The 19,993-nt window shown below is 38.0% G+C and overlaps 2 protein-coding genes across 3 annotated transcripts in view; one reads left to right on the top strand and one right to left on the bottom strand.

The window, feature by feature from the left end:
- Positions 1-19,993, bottom strand: part of LOC106517686 (complement C4) — a 52,940-nt gene that overhangs the window by 22,669 nt on the left and 10,278 nt on the right. The gene's annotated exons all lie outside the window — the stretch shown is intronic.
- c4b (complement C4B (Chido/Rodgers blood group)) overlaps positions 1,834-19,993 on the top strand; it is a 21,013-nt gene continuing 2,853 nt past the window's right edge. Inside the window, exons 1-37 of one of the 2 annotated variants that reach the window (XM_014008719.1) lie at positions 1,834-2,228; positions 2,507-2,696; positions 2,779-2,953; positions 3,020-3,090; positions 3,183-3,271; positions 3,355-3,434; positions 3,516-3,603; positions 4,648-4,768; positions 4,867-5,008; positions 6,117-6,229; positions 6,314-6,475; positions 6,560-6,724; positions 6,819-7,010; positions 7,368-7,511; positions 7,599-7,722; positions 11,390-11,461; positions 11,551-11,766; positions 11,863-11,977; positions 12,758-12,828; positions 12,906-13,045; positions 13,127-13,342; positions 13,452-13,503; positions 13,586-13,675; positions 13,755-13,961; positions 14,833-14,911; positions 15,037-15,229; positions 15,333-15,422; positions 16,669-16,831; positions 17,123-17,316; positions 17,477-17,632; positions 17,719-17,778; positions 17,850-17,940; positions 18,821-18,989; positions 19,098-19,188; positions 19,318-19,392; positions 19,466-19,568; positions 19,659-19,748. In XM_014008719.1, the coding sequence (XP_013864173.1) occupies positions 2,170-2,228; positions 2,507-2,696; positions 2,779-2,953; positions 3,020-3,090; positions 3,183-3,271; positions 3,355-3,434; positions 3,516-3,603; positions 4,648-4,768; positions 4,867-5,008; positions 6,117-6,229; positions 6,314-6,475; positions 6,560-6,724; positions 6,819-7,010; positions 7,368-7,511; positions 7,599-7,722; positions 11,390-11,461; positions 11,551-11,766; positions 11,863-11,977; positions 12,758-12,828; positions 12,906-13,045; positions 13,127-13,342; positions 13,452-13,503; positions 13,586-13,675; positions 13,755-13,961; positions 14,833-14,911; positions 15,037-15,229; positions 15,333-15,422; positions 16,669-16,831; positions 17,123-17,316; positions 17,477-17,632; positions 17,719-17,778; positions 17,850-17,940; positions 18,821-18,989; positions 19,098-19,188; positions 19,318-19,392; positions 19,466-19,568; positions 19,659-19,748 (4,648 nt within the window). In that variant the 5' untranslated portion in view covers positions 1,834-2,169. Of the gene's footprint in view, positions 2,229-2,506; positions 2,697-2,778; positions 2,954-3,019; positions 3,091-3,182; positions 3,272-3,354; positions 3,435-3,515; positions 3,604-4,647; positions 4,769-4,866; positions 5,009-6,116; positions 6,230-6,313; positions 6,476-6,559; positions 6,725-6,818; positions 7,011-7,367; positions 7,512-7,598; positions 7,723-11,389; positions 11,462-11,550; positions 11,767-11,862; positions 11,978-12,757; positions 12,829-12,905; positions 13,046-13,126; positions 13,343-13,451; positions 13,504-13,585; positions 13,676-13,754; positions 13,962-14,832; positions 14,912-15,036; positions 15,230-15,332; positions 15,423-16,668; positions 16,832-17,122; positions 17,317-17,476; positions 17,633-17,718; positions 17,779-17,849; positions 17,941-18,820; positions 18,990-19,097; positions 19,189-19,317; positions 19,393-19,465; positions 19,569-19,658; positions 19,749-19,993 lie in introns of those variants that run through there. The other variant, XM_014008720.1, reaches the window with a different exon arrangement.

Raw genomic sequence — 19,993 nt, 5'->3', positions numbered from 1 at the left:
GAAAAAATATCGAACCGTGAGACTAAAGTATCGAACCGAATCGTGGATTTTCTGTATCGTTGCACCCCTAGTAACTAACTATACTCTCAAGTTACCATTTTGCATGTGCCTCTGTATAAGGGACAAACAAAGTTGAAAGTTATAATAGCAAAAGCAAAATTTGTCAACTGATTTTCTTAATGTAAAATAAAAATTCTAACTGACCTTTATTTTTTCCCAGCTTTTCCCAATTGAACTATTACAGGCCAAGCAAAAATAATTTCAGGCATCTCTTCAAGCAAATAAAACAAGGTTTTCTAAAAGCCTTTAGTGTAGAAATAGCCTGGTAAAAACCAGCCCCTTGTCCTTCACTTTGCTTCATACGAGGGTCTGGACTCTCAGCTATAGAGAAGCGATTCTTGCTGGAGGCGTGGCCTCTGCTGAAGTTTAAAATGATTGGATCGAGGGTCTGGACTCTCGGCTATAGAGAAGCGATTCTTGCTGGAGGCGTGGCCTCTGCTGAAGTTTAAAATGATTGGATCGGTTGGCCGCGACATTTGTAGCCAGCTCCACTGTGAAGGAGGCTAAGCTAAGAAGCTAACTGGAAATTGTGTGCACTGTAAACAACCSTACTGASAGGAGGGAAGTACTGAGCCGAACGAGATGACTGTAAATGATGCTGCAGRCTTTGTCAGACAAATTGAATTAAATTTGGAAAGGACTGGCTTCATTCTCTTCCTCCACTGTCATAGCTAAACTAACTAGCAGACATTGCGCAGAAAATCGACGTTGTCGTTCAAAACTCCGCCTTCTGTTCTCTGATTGGCCCGAACAAATTTCTCCTGCATAAATCCTTGTCTATGGGAGAAGTCTCAGACGGAGCAGTGAAGGGAAACTGGAAATGAGCGGAGCTGCGTTGGAAGGCAAGGGCCAGGCTAGTGTAGAAAGGGCTATAAGAGTCTGCTTCTTTTTGTTTGTTTTTTTAAGTTTATCAGATTTTTCACAGAAAGTTTCATCTTGTCCAAAAAGAAAAGTTCATGTGTAAAATATAATATTCAGACATATTATATGATTTCAGTGCTTCATTTTGAGACTACTGGTGCAGTGTTTGCAGGAGGTCTGTTATCATCTATTTCCTGTCACAAGTAAAACATTGTTCAAGGTAATAGTTTTAGTTTTCAGATATGTTAGGGCTTCTCAAACATACTTTCCTCCAGATTTAACAGCAGTTTAAAATGGTTTAGACATTTTTCTGAGATGTACAAAAAAATAGAGGTAATAGTAGTGGGTCATCATGGATTACAATGTTGTCATCTTGAAATCAAAGATGACAAACATCCAACAACACTTAAAATGTAACAACCAGCCTAACTGCAATTTTATGAGTTATACATCCTTTATTTTGAGTAAAATCTGTTCATTTGTTTCAATAAAGCAACCATTAGAGGACGCTATATTTTTGTGGTCATATTTTTTTCAAAACACCAAGTATCATAGACTTTTCATTCAGTTTTGTGCCTTAAGCTAGTAAACATTTCTGGTAAAACTTTAATTTGAGTCCCTCCAAAAATAAAACTATTGTACAAGTTAACAGCACAAGAGTTTTATTCTGAGAAATGACCTATTATGTATACAATTTAATTTTATTTACATATATTCCCATTACTACAGCTGAAATTAAGTATTTTTAATGAATGTCTCTTAAATTGATTTAAACACCCCCTTTCCAACTCTAACCTAAATGAAAAACATGTTTTCTTGTTAATCACATGATTTAGGGGAAATCTTGCTCAGTGCAGTGAGGAAAGGGTTACAGATTGYGAAACTAAAGTAAACACGTTCCATGCCCAGAGCCAAACAGTGATTTTCTATGTTATTCTAAAACCTTCAAGTTTTAGTCTGACATTTTCATTTGATAAAATCTCTGGAAGCAATAATCGTTTTATCTATTTTTACTGCACATTCTCTTGCATTAAGAGCTTTTTTTCCCTGATTAGTTAGTACCAGTTGCTGCACAACTCCTGTGAGAAGCATTTCCAGGATAAGATTTTATTTTTTTTTTTTGTTTGCAGAGAAAAACAGAGAAGGCATTGCTCGATCCAACAATTGAGAAATAAAGGGGAGGAGGGCTTGTAAATCCTGTTATTCCAAAGCTTGAGTCAGAGCGGGGTAGGCAACAGAAGCTGCAAAATGAAGCTCTGCATTGTCTCAGTACTTCTCCTGATCTGGACTGTGGAGGCCTCAGACAGGTAAATGAAGAAATATATATGAACATTTTATAGCCTTGTAATGTGATGACAATGTATTATTACTGATTAATGCAAACGTGGTGAAGGTGGGTTACAATARACTTGAATGCGATCATGACAAATTGCATAACTGTCACTTACTGTCATCAACTGTCGTTTGGTAGCTATGTAATAGTATGAATGCACTAAAATGTTTGTACATGCATAAAAATGCATTAAAATAAATGTGGGTCGTTAAATAACAGAACAAAACCTAAATATCACATGTGTGTGCACAGATTCTTCATCTCAGCCCCCAGTATTTTTCATTTGGGTGTGAAAGAGAAAGTGGTCGTCCAGATGGAAGATGATTATCTCAACCGACCCGTTACTCTCTACCTGGAGGACGAAAATACTGGGACACTTATGTCTAACGATGAAACTACTCAATGTACTCAAAAAGGGGAAATCAAAATTGTTGAACTGATGGTATAAAAACTTTTGTATGTGTTTGTGCATTCTAGACAAATTAGATGTCTTTCACCAAATCTATTCAATTGTATCTTCACAGATAAACAGAGAGAATTGGTTAAAAAAATATGAACGTAAACAACGGCCATACCTTAATCTGGTGGCAGAGGTCTCCAACTCCACTACAAGGAAAATAACAAGGGTTCTGGTTACAAATCACAGAGGATATATCTTCATCCAGACTGATCAGCCAATGTACAACCCAACACAAAAAGGTAAAAACAACTTAAATATATTAGGAAAATGTTCTCATTTCTGATATACATTTTTCTCCGTCTTAGTGAGATTCAGGATATTCACTCTTGATCATATGTTTAGGCCACATGAGGAAACCATCCACATATCAGTATTTGTGAGTTGAAAAGTGTTTTTTCTTATCATTTYTCTTCAAAATGCTAAGAGCTTTGATCCAAATGTCAGGATTCATGCCTGTTTTTGTGACAGAATGCTGCTGGAAACAAAGTAATGAAGCTTTCAAGGGCTGCAGTGGGAGGAATTTATAAAGATCATTTCCCAATTTCAAGTGTATCTAAGTATGTTAGAATCAATTTAAAATGAACTGATTGACATTTAATCACAAGCAAGAAAAGCAATATGTTTTTTTTTTTGTCTAAAGAATGGGTACATGGAAGATAACCGCACACTATGATGGTGATGAGGCAMATGCTGTCCGAGAATTCAAAGTCCAAAAATTTGGTGAGTCAAACCTAAACATAGAGTTTCACTTGTTTAAAAACAGATGTTTCTCTAAAAGTACGGTTTTGCCACACATTCTAGTTTTACCAAGTTTTGAGGTGAACATTAAAATGGAGCAGCGTTACATTTTGTTGAACGACGAAAGGCTTGACTTCACAATCTTAGCAACGTAAGTGTTCATAAYAATCAAATCCTATAAGATGGGTTRTTGTTTTGTTTTTATTTTGCTGCTGTTTGTTTTTGCACACAGTATATACCTAAAGCAATTTACAGAAAATGGTAGTGAACCTATTTTGTGTACAGCAGTGGCCTCCTGTGCATCTGCAGTTGGAAAAATTTACTCACTTCATAAAGAGTAAATCAATACATCTGTTCTTATAAATAAAGTCTTTTTAATTTTTTAGCAATTTGAGAGAATGTGAGTAATTTTTTCAAAGAAAATCTAATAAGGCCGGGTTCACATGGAAAGATAATTGTGACGACTTTTTGGCCCAATTTTGCCCTTAACACCCCGGTATATTGTGATGTCTTTAAATATATCCTTAGAGATATCCCTGCAGTGTGTGGTGTGTTAAGAATGGTCTAGTTGATTCTGAAGRAGGCTGGGACCGCCCTGATCTCAAATCAGGGATATTCAACATGTTGGCATGTTTTGGTTTGATATTGTAGCATGTGTGGTGTTCCCCTGAGGACAAACAAGCATGCAGCCTGTTAAATGTGGGGTGTCRCCATTCAGGAAGCGAAGTGACAGAAGAGAGGAATCAAAAATTCAGAGGACAAAACATCTGCCATAACGCACCAGAAAGTATGGTGGATGTTGGAGACGTCTTTTGGCTATATTTTTTCTCTGTTTCTCATCTGCCATGTTTATTTACTCTAAACTCACATTTCATCACGTGAGATTTCCCGTCATCTGATCATTCAAGAGTGAAATCTGTTTGTGTGTAGTGTATTGTCTTTTACCCTGTGGATGTACACCACACACTGTAGGACCAATTGTTATTTCTATGTTTTTTTTATCATCGTGTTCATGTATGAGGTCTTTYAGTCTTTAAACAGCCGACAATTTTACAATCTTGTCATTTGAACCAGGCATTAGGTAACAACAGTGAGTAATGCTAGTTAAGTTATATATAATCTCAGAATTGCAAGTATTCAGCACTTTTGTTGCATATTCAGATTCTTCGYTTCAACCTAAAGTTTTTTTTTCTAGGTACTCACATGGTGAAAAAGTCAAAGGGGCTTACCACTGCCAGTTTGGAGTGGTGAAAAAAGATGCAACCTTTGGTCAAAAAACACCAGAATTTATAAGGGGGCTGGAACTGGCTGGCTCGGTGAAGAAACTCAATCACCATCAGTTTGTTTTGTAACTTTTCAAAATTAGGAAAAATGTTGCATTTGTCAAGTGTATTAATATGTGTCATTTTTGCAGGTCCAGAATGGAACAGCAGACTTTACCCTTCAGTTAAATGAGATTAATTCAAAACTCATGAAACAGATGAACAAAACCCTCTCTGACTTACCGAAAAGTGGATCACAGATCTATGTGGGAGTATATGTCACCAACATTCAAAGTAAAACGCACATACACACACAAACACGCTGATTACTACTGCTTTTACAACATCCATTTGGTCCAAATATCTCATTGTCATATTATGTTGCAAAAAGGGTCTAAATCAATCAATCACGTCTTCAAAGCCTGTCTCATGACCCTGGACCTGTGCAGATCCATCAGTGGCTGTTGGTATTTTCCAGTTAGTTCACTCCCCAGCTTGATGATGTAACATCTAGTTACGTGTGGACAGTAAAGCTAGGATAAAACACAGAAATGGAAAAGGTCAAGACACTCTGAATGGTGGCTTTAGAACTGGGCCAGGTTGGTGTGATCAGCATATTTCAGAAGCTTTACAGAGGGATCACTGGAGTGTAGTGTACACTGGAGTGTAGATCATTGGTGTACAGAGCAAACAGAAGAGTACACATCCCAGTGGTGCACCATGTTGGTGAGGATATGGGTTGACAGGTGAGTGCCACACCTCACCTGTTGGTGAAAAACTCTTTTTAGATGGCAAAAAGAATCTGTTGAGCAAGTTTTGTCTGCTGATGGAACAGAATTATTGTATTAAAGGCAGACCTAAAGTCTAGAAAAGAGACCGTAGTACAGCAGTTTTTCCTGTCTAGGTAATCCAGAAGATAATGAAGGCTGAAATCCACACCTTTGTGCACAGAAAGGTTTGACCTGTAGTGAACTGTGAAGTGTCCAGCTGATGGTCAGGGGTGATTCTGAGAACGAAATCAGTGTTTCAATACACTTCATGGCTACAGACATGAGGGCAATAGGTCATTAGTCATTCAGACAGGTCATCTTAGGGGATAGCTCTTTTCCAGCACTGCGGAGCATGATGCATTTTAATATATCCAAGAGAACAAATACATTTAGTTTGAATAATACCTTCTAAACAGCGTGAAGTGACTGTAAGCTCCTGTTAAAATAACGGAAGAGAATTCTCTCAGACAGAAGGGTCATTCCAACATAACAAATAGTGTTGCCACTCACCTCAGTGTCCTGCATAAAATAATTTTATGATTTGAATAATTTGCAAATAAAGCACAATAAAAGAAAGGTCATAAATAAATAAATGTTTTTTTACTTTAATACTATTACCATTTGAAACTTAGGTGGTGAAATACAGGAGGAGGAAGTGTTTCTTCCCATCATCTTCCAAAAATACAGCTTAGATCTTTCCCGAATTCGTTCTCATTTTATCCCTGGATTTCCACTTGAAGTGCCGGTATGTCAAAGATAAACAAATAGTTAAATCTTTTGTTACTTGAGCGAGCCTGAAAATTATTTTTTAAAAGTTTCTCTGTTGTAGATGGTYATGCATCTCCCAGATGACAGCCCTGCAGCTGATGTACCGATAAATATTACTGTTAGTGCAGGTGATGCACGGGTACACTGGAACGGCACCACTGACCAGGAGGGAGCAGTGTCTCCTGTTTTTGAAACTCGTAATGCAACTAATATTGCAATTGAAGTTAGTATTCATAAAAATCAGTTAAAGGCTTCAGCAAAACACCTATGATTTTCTTGTAACTTTTTCCTCTTCTCTTTTATGCAGGTGTCAGCAGAGGGTATTCATAAAAGAAAAATTATACCTAGCACTCTGCAAACTAATAACTATCTTTACATGGCAATTACCCATGAGGTGTACTCTGTGAATGACTTCCTTTCAGTACAATTTAACACCTTCAATGGCCCGAGAAGAGGACATATATACTACATGGTGAGGACCACAAGTGATCTGTTGCAACAGGTTTTAAAATAAAATAAGCTTCTGGTCAAGGTTGGTAAAAAAWTTTTGCCTGAATGTGTTGCAGGTTTTGAGCCGTGGGATCATAATAAAAACTGGCTCACTTGCAATTGGTCCATCCGTTACTCACAAAGTGCAAATAACAGCTGATATGGTTCCATCTTTCCGCGTAATTGGTTATTACCACGGCACAAATGGTGACATCGTAGCTGACTCGGTGTGGGTTGATGTCAGAGATGAATGTGAGATAAAAGTCAAGGTGAGTAAACCGAATTGATAAGTGAGGCAGGCCTATTGACGCTTTTAAATCATTTGACTTCATGTGATTAAGTTTGTTAATTATTTTTAAGTGGGACTCTTTGGGATACATACATACAGTATGAAGTATTAGGAAATTTTCAAACTAATACAAAGGCATAATCTGACTTTGATCTTAAAATGTCTAATTCAGACTGCAAAAGTTACTATAGTACATTTTATGTGGCTATTAGTAAATATAGATACAACTCTTGCCATGAGGTTTACATACACGTGCATCGTTTTAATGTAGTTAAGATTTTAAAATGAACATTTTATATATATATACAGTATATATAAATTTCCATTTTGACTTTAGGTAGAGCACAAAGGACAGCCTAAGCCTGGACAAAAATCTGTGCTAGAACTGGATTTACACGCTCAGTCTGCAAAAGTGGCTTTGCTGGCTGTGGATAAAGCATTCTACGCTCTCAAAGCTAATAATAAACTTACAGACAAACAGGTTATATTTTTAAACTCTCTTTTCATGCTTCTTTTATAGTTTTAAATCTATAGTAAAGAAAACTAAGCTATTGCTTTCACTTTTCAGGTGTTTTCTACCATGAAGCTCTATGACCACGGCTGTACATATAGTGGAGGAGCTAACCCGTCATCAGTCCTTTTGGATGCTGGCCTCTCTTTTGTATCACACTCTGAAACACATTGGAGGAGGAGTAAGACAAAAACAGCTTGATATAGATTTGATTTTATTAGTTTTTGGTTAGATTCTAAAACTTGCTCTTATAGATCGAGTAAATCAGTTGCAGCTTGTCACTTATTTTAAGGTTTAGATGTTGATTCAAAACAAGGTCTGTTGTGTTTAGACTATTTTACAAGCTTCACTTCACACCAKTGAGTGAGTGCCATTTTAAATTTGTGTTTTAAATAAGTGTTAWATTGATTATTTACACAAAACAAACAATTAAATCAGGGTACAACTCACAACCTGGTATGGTCTACTCGGGAGATCTGGAGAGGAGGGTCCGTCGGATAGTCGAATCTCGGATTCAGGAAGAGCAGTGTGGTTTTCGTCCTGGTCGTGGAACAGTGGGCCAGCTCTACACCCTCAGCAGAGTCCTGGAGGGTGCATGGGAGTTCGCCCAACCAGTCTAAATGTGTTTTGTGGACTTGGAGAAGGCATTCGACCGTGTCCCTCGGGGACTCCTGTGGGGGGTACTCCGGGAGTATGGGGTCCCAGGCCCATTGATACGAGCTGTTAGGTCCYTGTACGAYCGGTGCCAGAGCTTGGTCATTTCCGGTGAGAATTGGACTCCACCAAGGTTGCCCTTTGTTACCAATTCTGTTCATAACTTTTATGGACAGAATTTCTAGGCGCAGCCAAGGTGTTGAGGGGATCCTTTTTGGTGACCTTAGGATSAYGTCTCTGCTTTTTGCGGATGATGTGGTCCTATTGGCTTCATCAGATCCTGATCTCTAGCTCTCACTGGAGCGGTTCACAGCTGAGTGTGAAGCGRCAGCGATGAGGATCAGTGMCTCCAAACCTGAGACCATRGTCTTGAGCCGGAAATCGGTAGCGTGCCGTCTCCGGGTTGGGGAGGAGGTCCTGCCCCAAGTGGAGGAGTTCAAGTATCTCRGGGTCTTGTTCACRAATGAGGGAAGAATGGAGAGAGAGAGATCGACAGGCGGATTGGTGCTGCRTCTGCAGTGATGCGGGCGCTGTACCGGTCTGTTGTGGTGAAGCGAGAACTGAGCCAGAAGGCGAAGCTCTCGATTTACCAGTCGGTCTACGTTCCTATCCTCATCTATGGTCACGAGCTTTGTGTAGTGACCGAAAGAATGAGTTTGTGGATACAAGTGGCCGAAATGAGTTTCCTCTGCAGGGTGTCTGGGCTCTCCCTTAGAGACAGGGTGAGAAGCTCAGTCATCCAGGAGGGACTCAGAGTAGAACTGCTGCTCCTCCACGTCGAGAGGAGTCAGTTGAGGTGGCTCGGGCATCTGGTTAGGATGCCTCCAGGACACCTCCCTGGTGAGGTGTTTCGGGCACATCCCACTGGRAGGAGGCCCAGAKGAAGACACAGGACACGCTGGAGGGACTATGTCTCTCAGCTGGCCTGGGAATGCCTTGGGATTCCCCYGGATGAGCTGGCCCAAGTGGCTGGGGAGAGGGAAGTCTGGGTCTCTCTGCTAGGCTGCTGTCCCTGCGCCCCAACAMCGGATAAGCGGCARAAAATGGATGGAYGGCTTTTGAAGCTACAGTTTGATACCTTGCAGCCATACCACTCTGAACAGACCAGATCTTGTCTGATCTAGGAAGCTAAACAGGGTCAGACTGGTTAGTAATTGGATGGGAATGCCAGGTGCCATAAAAACCRGGTTGCCCCCACATTGGTCTCTATCAATATAAAAATTTTGAACATAATAGCTCATAGGTTGCCTTCTAGAAGGATGCCAAATTATCAATCACTGATACCTTCGTCATCATGAGTGGCTGCAGAAGTATGGCTTGATTTGTCTTGCTAATCAGGATGACCCCTGGAAATTTGGTCTGAATTTCTTATTTGTATGTGTTCTAATGAGTATTCTGTAATGTTATTTTTTTTGTTATTTTATTGGGGCGGCTGTGGCAGAGTGGTTATGCTGCGTTCATACCGAACGCGATTTCAGCTTCAAAATYGCATCAAACGCTTCAAGTTGGACACTTGTGCACTTTGAGGTCAGACGCAGGTCAGCTCTTGAAGCGCTCGCACGGCAAGAGCCTCCCCGCCCCTCCCTCCTCTGTCTGGCTCTGTTTAATGTCAGACGAGGAAGTGCTTTGCTTTATTTACAGAGAGCAAGAGCATGTCACGTTCATCAGATAATTAATTCATAATTAATTCACCAGAAAATTCAGAGACATTCTGAGTTTCATCACCCAGGAGCTGCGGGAGAGGCTCACAGCTCGCTTTCAGGACTATTTTTGTCCCGAGTCCAGTCTGATGAGCCGCTGCCACGCATTGGTGCGGATATCTCCTGTCAGGAGACCGACTGCAGGCACTCGACTTCAGCTAAAGAGCTCCTCTCCATCAGTTTCAGGTTTGTCGACATCATTCAGTAAACTGTCCCATCGGGAAATATGTCACTACGTCACACAGTGGAGTCTCTCTGATTGGTTGACGCGGCGCGTCGAGCTGCAAAAGTTCAGATTTTCTAACTTCAGCGATTTGCGCATCAAGACGTCGAACGCTCAGATCGTTCAAATCGCGCTGCTCTAATCGCGCTTGAGGCGCCGCAGCACTTCCCGACGCTGATTGAAGCGCGTCCACCATAGGCTTTGCATGTAAACCTGATGCTCCTGATGCTGATACTTCACCCCAATGCCTCTGATGTGTGTCCCATCAGTGTATGAATGTGATTGGCACTGATTAGTCTCCATAGTTGATYGTACATGTTAGCTTTGTAGGAGATCAGGTAGAGTGGTGTGTGAATGGGTAAATGAGGACACAGATTGTAGGGTGAAGCGCTTTGAGTATCCTGGTTGGGTAGAAAGGCGCTATACAAGTACAGCCCATTTACTATTTACCATTTATTTAAATGTGAAAAACTCAAACTWTACTTGGATATTGTAATTTCCCAGATTGTACTGAAAGTAGATTTGCTAGCGTGCAAAGAAAATAGCAAAAATGAAGAGATTTCTGCTGGAAATCATTGTTGTTGGTTAGGTCTAAACAAACAAACACCACAACCTTCCCTTTTAGAACATACAACAGAAGTGAGGCAATTCTTGTTGACCAGAGAGAATAACAAGGTGACACTAAACAAGGGGCTTATTGTAACAATCTGTAGTGTGGAAACCTAAGTGCAAAGCAGGGACTCAAGAGGCTGGGGRAAAAAGTAACTGATTTATTTAATACAAAATAAAGTGCTGTCGAGGCAGCCAAACTGTACTTACATAAATMAAAWAATCTCAGGAAGGATCACAAGGAGGATTGAGACAGTGTAGGACACACTTAATGCTCCACAACTGGAGCCACATTTAAAGGAGGACACAGACAACAAAGAACAGGTATGCAGGGCAGGAGCAGAAATACAGAGAGACACACTGAGGAGCTGAACACAGGAGGGTAAAGTACAAACCCAAAGATCATAAAGACAAAAATAACAAAATAATAAACTCTAAAAACACAGATCCTCACACTTAAGAGTATCCCTATACGTGCCAAATGCTTATAACCCTGGATAACTGTTTGAGAGAATACAATACTCCTAAATGTTATCTGAAGTTAATCTTTTATTTATGCTATCAAAAAGCCATGTTTAATGACATAAATCTAAAAAACTTTCTCAACAACATCATTTCATCTAGCTTGCCAACATTTTTTAAAATTAACACCTCTTTTACAGATATTAAGTGTAATCCAGAAAATGCACGATTAAGACGATCAGTGGATCCTCACCAGGAAATGATGACTTTAGGTATAATTTACATAAATCCTTCACTCTCAGAAAACACAAACCTTAATGATACAAATAACTGCTATAATTGTTTCCCAATTCTTTGTCAGTTACAGAGTTGAAGTTAAAACCTGAAGAGCAAGACTGTTGCACTCATGCATTTTCTCCCATCCCTATGAGACGAACATGTGAAGAAAGAGCAACGAGAGTTCAACTAATACAAGGAAATCAAATGTGTGTGGATGTTTTTCTAAAATGCTGCAAAGCAGCAGAGAAGATGAGACAAAAAGAGATGCWAGAGGATGTCCAGGATGGACTCGGCAGAAGTGAGATGAAGCACTTCAGAYATCTTTTTCTTTATAAAGAAATTAATCAATCTGTCATGATTAACGCTATTTAACTTTTTGTTTTTGTATCTTTAGCTGCAACCTCAGCTGATATTGAGAAGTTCTTCCAGGAAACTTCTAATCAGTACATCCGGCAATATTTTCCTCCAAGCTTTGCATTTACAGAGTTTGATGTGAATGGAAAACATTTGTAAGACATGAACATTGAACTTTAACTGAAATCATTCAGTTTATTTCTTTCAATGAAATCCAACACTTYGCTTATCTAAACTATATGTGACCCATCATATCGAAAGGAGGATTAAGTCAAATTCAGTCAAAATGACAATTGTCAGATTCCTGGCTTTAAAAGCTACATTTTGATACCTGCATCATTCTGATATCATAAGCTTACCCTGAGATATGACTTAATTTGTCTTGTTGGTTACGATAATACATTACTGTTTGGTCTGAATCCTAATTGTATGTACAGGTATTGTGTAATTTTTTTACGTCAATGTAAAGAGGAAACCTCAAATAGTATTTGTTTATTAAGATTTCCCAGTTGGAAAGAAACAAACATCAAAATCATTGCTAGCTCACAGGGAAAAATTCAAAATTTTAAGGCTTTTTTTCCTCAAAATCAGTTTTTTGTTGTTAATGCTCAAAAAAATGCTTCTAAATTTTTTTTGGGTTATATTTCAGACAATTCATTAAAAATAATACATTGATAAGGCATTATATTCATTCATTATATTTTGACAAAATGCAATTTTTGCACACATTTAAATCAAAGCCCTATATCTACCCATTTCTCCACATTCCACTTTTGGACTAAATCTTTGTTTCAGTGTGATGGGTCATATATTTTGTTACAAGTGAGCATTTCAGCTTTTTCTAAAAGGTAATATAGATTAAACTGGTTACCAGTGCAAAAAATGTCAAGCATTTTCTAACAAAGTAATTTATTTAATGTGATTAACACATCTAGATATTCATTGACTCTACCAGACTCCATCACAACGTGGGAAATTCAGGTGGTCACGTTATCTCCTGCTACTGGTACAAAGAACTTTACAGATGTCGTTTAAATATTTGATGTGATTATTTTATGYCTCACTYTTATCKTACTCTTTCAGGTTTCTGTGTAGTTAAACCACATGAAGTCAAAGCATTTAAAGAAACATTTGTGTCTCTGAGGCTGCCTTACTCTGTTAAAAAATATGAACAACTATCTGTGTCACCTGTTATCTACAACTATGGCACAGAACCACTACAGGTAAAAAYGACCTGATTCATATTGGCCTTTAGTCCTCCTGATTCATAAGTAAACTATTTTGGGAAATTTGTATTTCCACAGCTGGCTGTACATATGGAGCAAACTGAAGGACTTTGCTCTCCTGCATCAGCCACAAAACTCTCCTTTGTTACAATAGATGTTGAGCCACAGTCTTCTCAGTTTGTTTCTTTCTCTGCTGTCCCTATGGTCACKGGATCAAGAGCCATCAAAATACGCCTGTTTGACATTAAAAATAGCTATGGAATAGATGCAGTGGAGAAAATTTTAAATGTGCAGGTTAGTGGCAAAACTATTACTACTGAATTATCTTTCATATCAACTAGTGGGATTAAACAAAATAAGGAAACTAATACTTTATTTGCTTCTCTGTTAAATCCTGCTACAGACAGAGGGGTTAGAAGAAAGAGTGGAAGAAACCACAGTAGTTAAACTAGATGGTGAGCGATTTAATATTTCTGTTTTATACTTGCTTTAATTTTGTAATTTTTGTTCTCTAGTACATTTTTCCTGTCATTGTAGGGCAGAGTTCAAAAACAATATACATTGATGGCAGTTTGCCARATGAAACCGTCCCAGACTCCAGCTCCAGCATGTTCGTTTCAATAGAAGGTCGGTAAGGTCAGGCAGAAACAAAACACTGGCTTTACAACTAACWGCTCTCTTACATTTTAAGTCTCATCATCTACAGGTGACGGATTTGGCAGTTCACAAGCTATGAAGCTTCTTTCTCCAGAGAAGGTTGCCAGTTTGATTGTACTGCCCAAAGGCTGTTTGGAACAGACTATGAACAAACTGGTACCTAYTGCTTTAGCGCTCCGCTACCTCGACTTAACCGATCAGTGGTTTGACCTGCCTCCTGACGCCAGAGACGAGGCTCTGGCTAACGTTGAACGTGGTAATGTTACAATTTCATTAAAAAACATTTCTGCTGTTTTGTATTAAAAGCACTGAAATAAATTATCTAACACACTTGAAATCCACAAAGATGTGTCAAACTCGTGGCCCGCGGGTGACTCCTGTCTGGTCCACCAGGGTGTGTACCCCCCCCCCACCCCCCCGCAAAAAATTATACATAAATATTTTACTCATTATGAAAATTGTTACTTATTTCAATGGTAAACTTAAAATTTATGATTAAATGCAGCAAAATAAACACAAATATGATAATTGTCCTGCCCACTGAGCTGTTGGATTGAAGTAGCTGAAGAATTTAGTTGGATAGCACAGTATAAATATTTCAGAATGAGCTGCTTTAAAGTCAGCATCAATCATAAACTACAACTCCCATAATGCATGTGGACCATCCATGGGAATTCCCTGTCAAAAAGTGGGAGAGTTCAGAATTCAAGACGGCAGCTATTCACTAGTTACTCATCAGTGAGTAAAATTCTATTAGTTTTATTTTTAATAGAATTTCTGTATTATTTATTTCAGATTTAGTCAGTCGTAGTGCTTATCAGTGTTTAAAAGAGGACATGTTAAAACACTGTTTAGTCAAAGTTAAACATGAAACGTCAAAGTTAATTACAACTGGCCCTTCAAGGACAACCATAACACTCAYGTGGCCCTCAGGGGAAATGAGTTTGACACCCTTTCACCAAGAGAAGGCATCAATGTATTTTATTGTCTCAAATCTATTACTGCTTGTCTTGCTGATTTCATGCAAATAACTTTAAAACCAGTCAGATTACTTTAACTAGACTTTAGAAGTACTGGACAATTAAACACTGCAAAATCATACATGAAATACATTACTTTTTTTCCAGGTTATATGAGAATTTTTGAATTGAAAAGAAAAAACTTTGGTGTTTATGGAACATTCTCATCTGTGCCRTCTAGCAACTGGTGAATATTTTCTTTACGCTTTTGCCTTTTTTAAATGAATTATGATTATTTTATTTATTTCAGGTGTGTAATATGCCAAATCAGTCTTTAAAAAAACACCATCTTGTTTTGTTACTCTTCCTCAGGGTAACTGCCTATGTGGTGAAAGTTTTGTCGTTGGTGTCGGAACGTCAAACAGCAGCTGCTGGACAGCAGGGTCGGAGTAGCAAAGCTGTACCAACAGAGGAACTCATCCAGTCAGTCAGTTATTTGCTTAATAAGCAGCAGAAAGACGGGTCGTTCAAAGATCGAAAACCTGTGTTACACAGAGATCTTTTGGTAAACTCTTTTTTGTTGTTTGTATAGGGTTTTATGTGAAAACATTTTAAATTACAACACACTGAACAGCTGTTACTTTAACTGGTCTCTGTGTTTAACGTAGAAAAACCAAGATACCTGGCTGACTGCTTTTATTACGCTTGCGTTGAATCGCTCCCTTCAGTTCCTGCCACCTAAGAGTCAACCACATGTGGTGAGATTAACTAAAAATTGTTGTTCTGAGTAAACAGTTATGTGTCAATAGCACAAAGTATTCCAAACCCAGTTAGATGGGGTTAAAGCTTATTGAATATACAGACAGCCAGGGTAAAAAGTCATTGTACACTCATTCACATTTTCTTTAAGTTTTAAACACAAAACTTTAAAATTACTTTTTATGGAGGTAACTCTGCTAAAAGGATTTTTTTTGTCTTGAAACTACATGCAAATAGGTTTGTTATCATCTACTGAATGTCAGCCTAATTCTACCTCATACATCCTGTAACATCAACAAATCCATCTATAAGATAGGGATTATATTTTGTCTCAAATTGCTGCTAATGTCTTTGTTAATCTCCTGTTAGTGATCTATTTCCATCAGTTGGTCAAAGTTCAAGTTTTGTAAGTCGATACAGATTTCCAATTCCACTTCAGCTCTGACATAAAGAAACACATTTGGCCAGTTTTGATTAAACTCTAAAAACAATAACTGACATTAATGTTAATAATTTTGTTAATATTGCTCATGTCTGGTTAAATTGAAAATGTGATTGTCTGCTCATAATAATAAATATTCATGGTAAAGCAAACTTTAATTTTCTCCAAAACAATTTCTTATCACTAGAAATTTACAAATGATATCCTCCAGATTAATAAATTATTTAATAAAAAAAACAGCATAAATCATTCTATAAACTAGATGGCTTAACATTTTTATCTTTTCATCCACACCACAAAACATCAAAGTGCACAAATTTACCTTTTCTTTTAAATGAAGACCTGAAATTAAAATAAACTGCAGCAGTGTCATCTGATGTAACATTAAATACTACATTAGATTGTTAATGCATTCATTCATTTCATGGTGACTACACTATAAGAGCTTTCCTGCCATTAATGGTCAATAAATACACATAAGAGCGGAGGCTGCATTGTGTTTAGGTGAGAGAAAGAATAAAGTTGCTGAACTGCATGCAAGAAAATACACTCACTTGTGATTTTTTAAGATACACTTATTCAGTTATTGTTAACACAAATAACTCATCAGCCAATCATGTGGTAGCAAATGTCAAATGGGGCATCATAATGAGGAAGAAAATAAAATGTAATAGCCTAAAGACTCTGACAGTAACATAACTTTTTTATGTTTTGTTAAGTTTTCTAAATATGTAAATGTTTAAAAAATTAAAATAAAATAGGTGGAAAATGTTTAACAATTATTTTGTGTTGTGTTTTTGCAGGAAGACCGTATATTAAGAGCAACAACGTATCTCGAGTCCCAACTACCAGAGCTAAGCCATACCTACATCATGGCCTTAACAGCTTATTGCCTCTCAGTCTGTCGGCCTCAAGAAGAAGTCCGATTATCTGCATGGAGGAAACTTAAGTCAAGAGCAATATTAGGCATGTCTGCTCCAATATGCTCTGTCTGTCATTTCAAATTTCATTTCATTTAGCTTTTTATGATACAATCAATTCAAATAAACAGCACTTTATCCAAAAAGTACGTTGATAAAAAAACCTGTGTAAAATTCTGATTTTACAACATTGTCAAATACTCAAACACATTCAGAGTTCACAGATACTGCTCAGAAAAGATGCATAGATTAGTTAACACTTTGAAGTTGATGAACTCTTGCAGCTGCCACACTCACTGTAGTAAAAGTGTTGTTAAATTATTGTTTTTTATATTAGATGACAATCAATGCTACTTCTGGACTGAACATCCCAATCAAGCAAATCAAGTTGATGCAGATGCCACCACAGTCGAGACAACAGCCTATGCCCTTCTAACTGCTGTGGAACTTGCAGATTATGAGTGGGCAGACCAAATAGCCTGTTGGTTAACCAGCCAAGAAAACTATTTTGGAGGCTACAAATCAACACAAGTGATTATATTGTGACCTTTAAAACTTGTTTTAAATGGTCGCTCCTAATYAACCTGCAATCYAATGTTGTACACTGGCTATAGTTTRTATTGGYACGTTGTTTATCAGARACATATTTTTAAYGTTTATTTTTATTCCATTTTTTCCCCACTCTGTAAAGGATACAGTCATGGCACTTGAAGCCCTGGCAGACTATGAAATAAAAAAGCCCAGACCAGAAGGAAACATAAAAGCAGTGTTCACTGTTCCAGGAAAGGCTGAAATTCTAACACTTCAACTAAATAATATAAGAGAAAAAGTGGAAACAGAGCTGAAGGTATTTCAAATGTTTCATGCAACACACTTACATGAAATGCTTTTAATAAAAATCTGTTTTTATTTTATCTGTGATTGTTGTTTCAGATGCTTAAAGGGAACAACATCACGGTTCAGCTGACAGGAAAAGGAGAATTCAAGTTAAAAGTAAGTTTCATTTATTTTGCAGTTCATGAATGAGATCTATAACTGCCAGCAAATCTCTTCCTCTTCACCAGACTGAAAAAGCCTTCCATCTGCTGGACCCTGAGGACGACTGTACCCATCTTTCTATCAGTGTCACAGTGGAGGGGAAGGTGAAGTACACTGGTGAGTTTGAACAACAACAAATCATAACCACCAGCAACAGCAAACACTAAAGGGATCCCTGATTAGTTGTAACATTAGACTTTATTTGATAAACATATATTTTAACTGTAAAATAAAGACTGTAAAACACTGTAGGCTGTTCAATTTTGTAAATTTTTAAAAATATATTTTAATACAGACAACCATTTTATTTACATGCAAAGCATTCTGGGCAAATGATGACGTGGATAGGTCAACGGCACGAGGCTGCTWGCGAGCTATATCCACCCTGAAGGTTAATCTTGGACAATATCTGATGATCGACTCTTTTAAATGAAACCAGAGAGCGTTGACAGAGAGGAGAAGGTAGAAATGACTCAGCCTGGAACTGAAAATATGGATGGAGGACAACAGAGCTGCTTCATGGAAGAAGAACCTCAGATTAGCCTGTTAGCTTTGGCGCCGACATTATATTGCCTTATAGCTCAGCGCTAGCGCGACAAACTAACAAGCTAAACTGTTGTCCTCCATCCACATTTTCAGTTCCAGGCTGAGTCATTTCTACCTTCTCCTCTCTGTCAACGCTCTCTGGTTTCATTTAAAAGAGTCGATCATCAGATATTGTCCAAGATTAACCTTCAGGGTGGATATAGCTCGCAAGCAGCCTCACACCGAGTACCTATCCATGCCATCATTTACCCAGAATGCTTTGCGTGTAAATAAAATGGCTCAGTCCGTGTAATTTATTTTTTTAAATTTTAGTTCAAAAAATTACAAAACTAAACAGCCTACAGTATTTTTACAGTCTTTATTTTACAGTTAAAATAAATGTTTATCAAATAAAGTCTTATGTTACAACTAATCATGGATCCCTTTAAAGTCACTGCTAACCTTTTTTTAGCTAAGGTCATCGAAAATTATGAATATTATGATTACGATGACACTGAAGACAAGGCGGCACAAGAGGCGCCAGTTGAAATTGATCATTCTGATGCTCCCATAAGAAGCAGGAGAGATCTTGAGAACACCATAAATCCAGACAACACTGTTACCTACACTGTCTGTGTCAGGTTAGTAAAGATCCACTTCATATGAGCTTCTTTTAAGTATTTACATCGTTGAACTTCACAAAAAAGAAATGCTGATCTGAATCTTTCTCAACGTGTTTTTCTTCATAGTCTTAACCCAAACACCAAGCTATCAGGAATGGCTATAGCTGACATCACACTACTTAGTGGATTTGAAGCTAAAATGGAAGACCTTGACAGGGTTTGTTGTTTTCTCTTTTACTTTTTATATAATTACCATCAACAGAAAGTTGTGGGATTTCAAACTCATGTGGTTAAACTTAAGTTTGAATGGAGACAAAACTCTACGGGTTCATTTCCTTCTTCACAGCTAAAGCAGCCACCTGAACAATATATTACCCATTATGAGTTATCCTTTGGAAGAGTGCTCATCTACTTCAATGAGGTGATGCTGAATTAAAGTTAAACAAAAAAAATGTAGGTATCCCAATATTAAAACCTCTTTTCTCTCTTTGCAGCTCTTTGAGCAGCAGGAATGTTTTAGTTTTGATGTTGTACAAAGTGTCCCGATTGGTCTTCTACAGCCTGCTCCAGCTGTGTTCTACGATTATTACGAACCAAGTAAGTCGTTCGTTTAAACTTTCAACACGTTTCTTTAAAAGACACGTCATTTCATAAGAATATTTAGGATTATTTGGGTTTTCTTTGCAGGCAGAAAGTGCACTGTGTTTTACTCTGCCCCAAAAAGAAGCAAGATGGTCTCCACGCTGTGTTCAGATGACGTCTGCCAATGTGCAGAAAGTAGGCCATACTTGCAGACTGTGTATACTGGAAGCATTAAAAAATGTAACAGTTTGGATTTCAAAATAACTTTAACAACCCTTGCTAAAAGTTGACCATGCAAACAGTGATAAAACTGCTCGGCATTGTTTAAAGGCGACGAAGTGTAATGATGGATGCCACCTGAATTAGGAGGAATGGACTCCCTGATCCGAACCAGAGTTCGATTTTGTTATTGAACTTCTGTGCTATGAGCTGCCCATAAT

The sequence above is a fragment of the Austrofundulus limnaeus genome, unplaced genomic scaffold (genome assembly GCF_001266775.1).
Source record: "Austrofundulus limnaeus strain Quisiro unplaced genomic scaffold, Austrofundulus_limnaeus-1.0 Scaffold52, whole genome shotgun sequence".
Taxonomy (NCBI): domain Eukaryota; kingdom Metazoa; phylum Chordata; class Actinopteri; order Cyprinodontiformes; family Rivulidae; genus Austrofundulus; species Austrofundulus limnaeus.
Note: the sequence above shows the minus strand (reverse complement) of the source record. Positions and strands in the feature narration are given on the sequence as shown.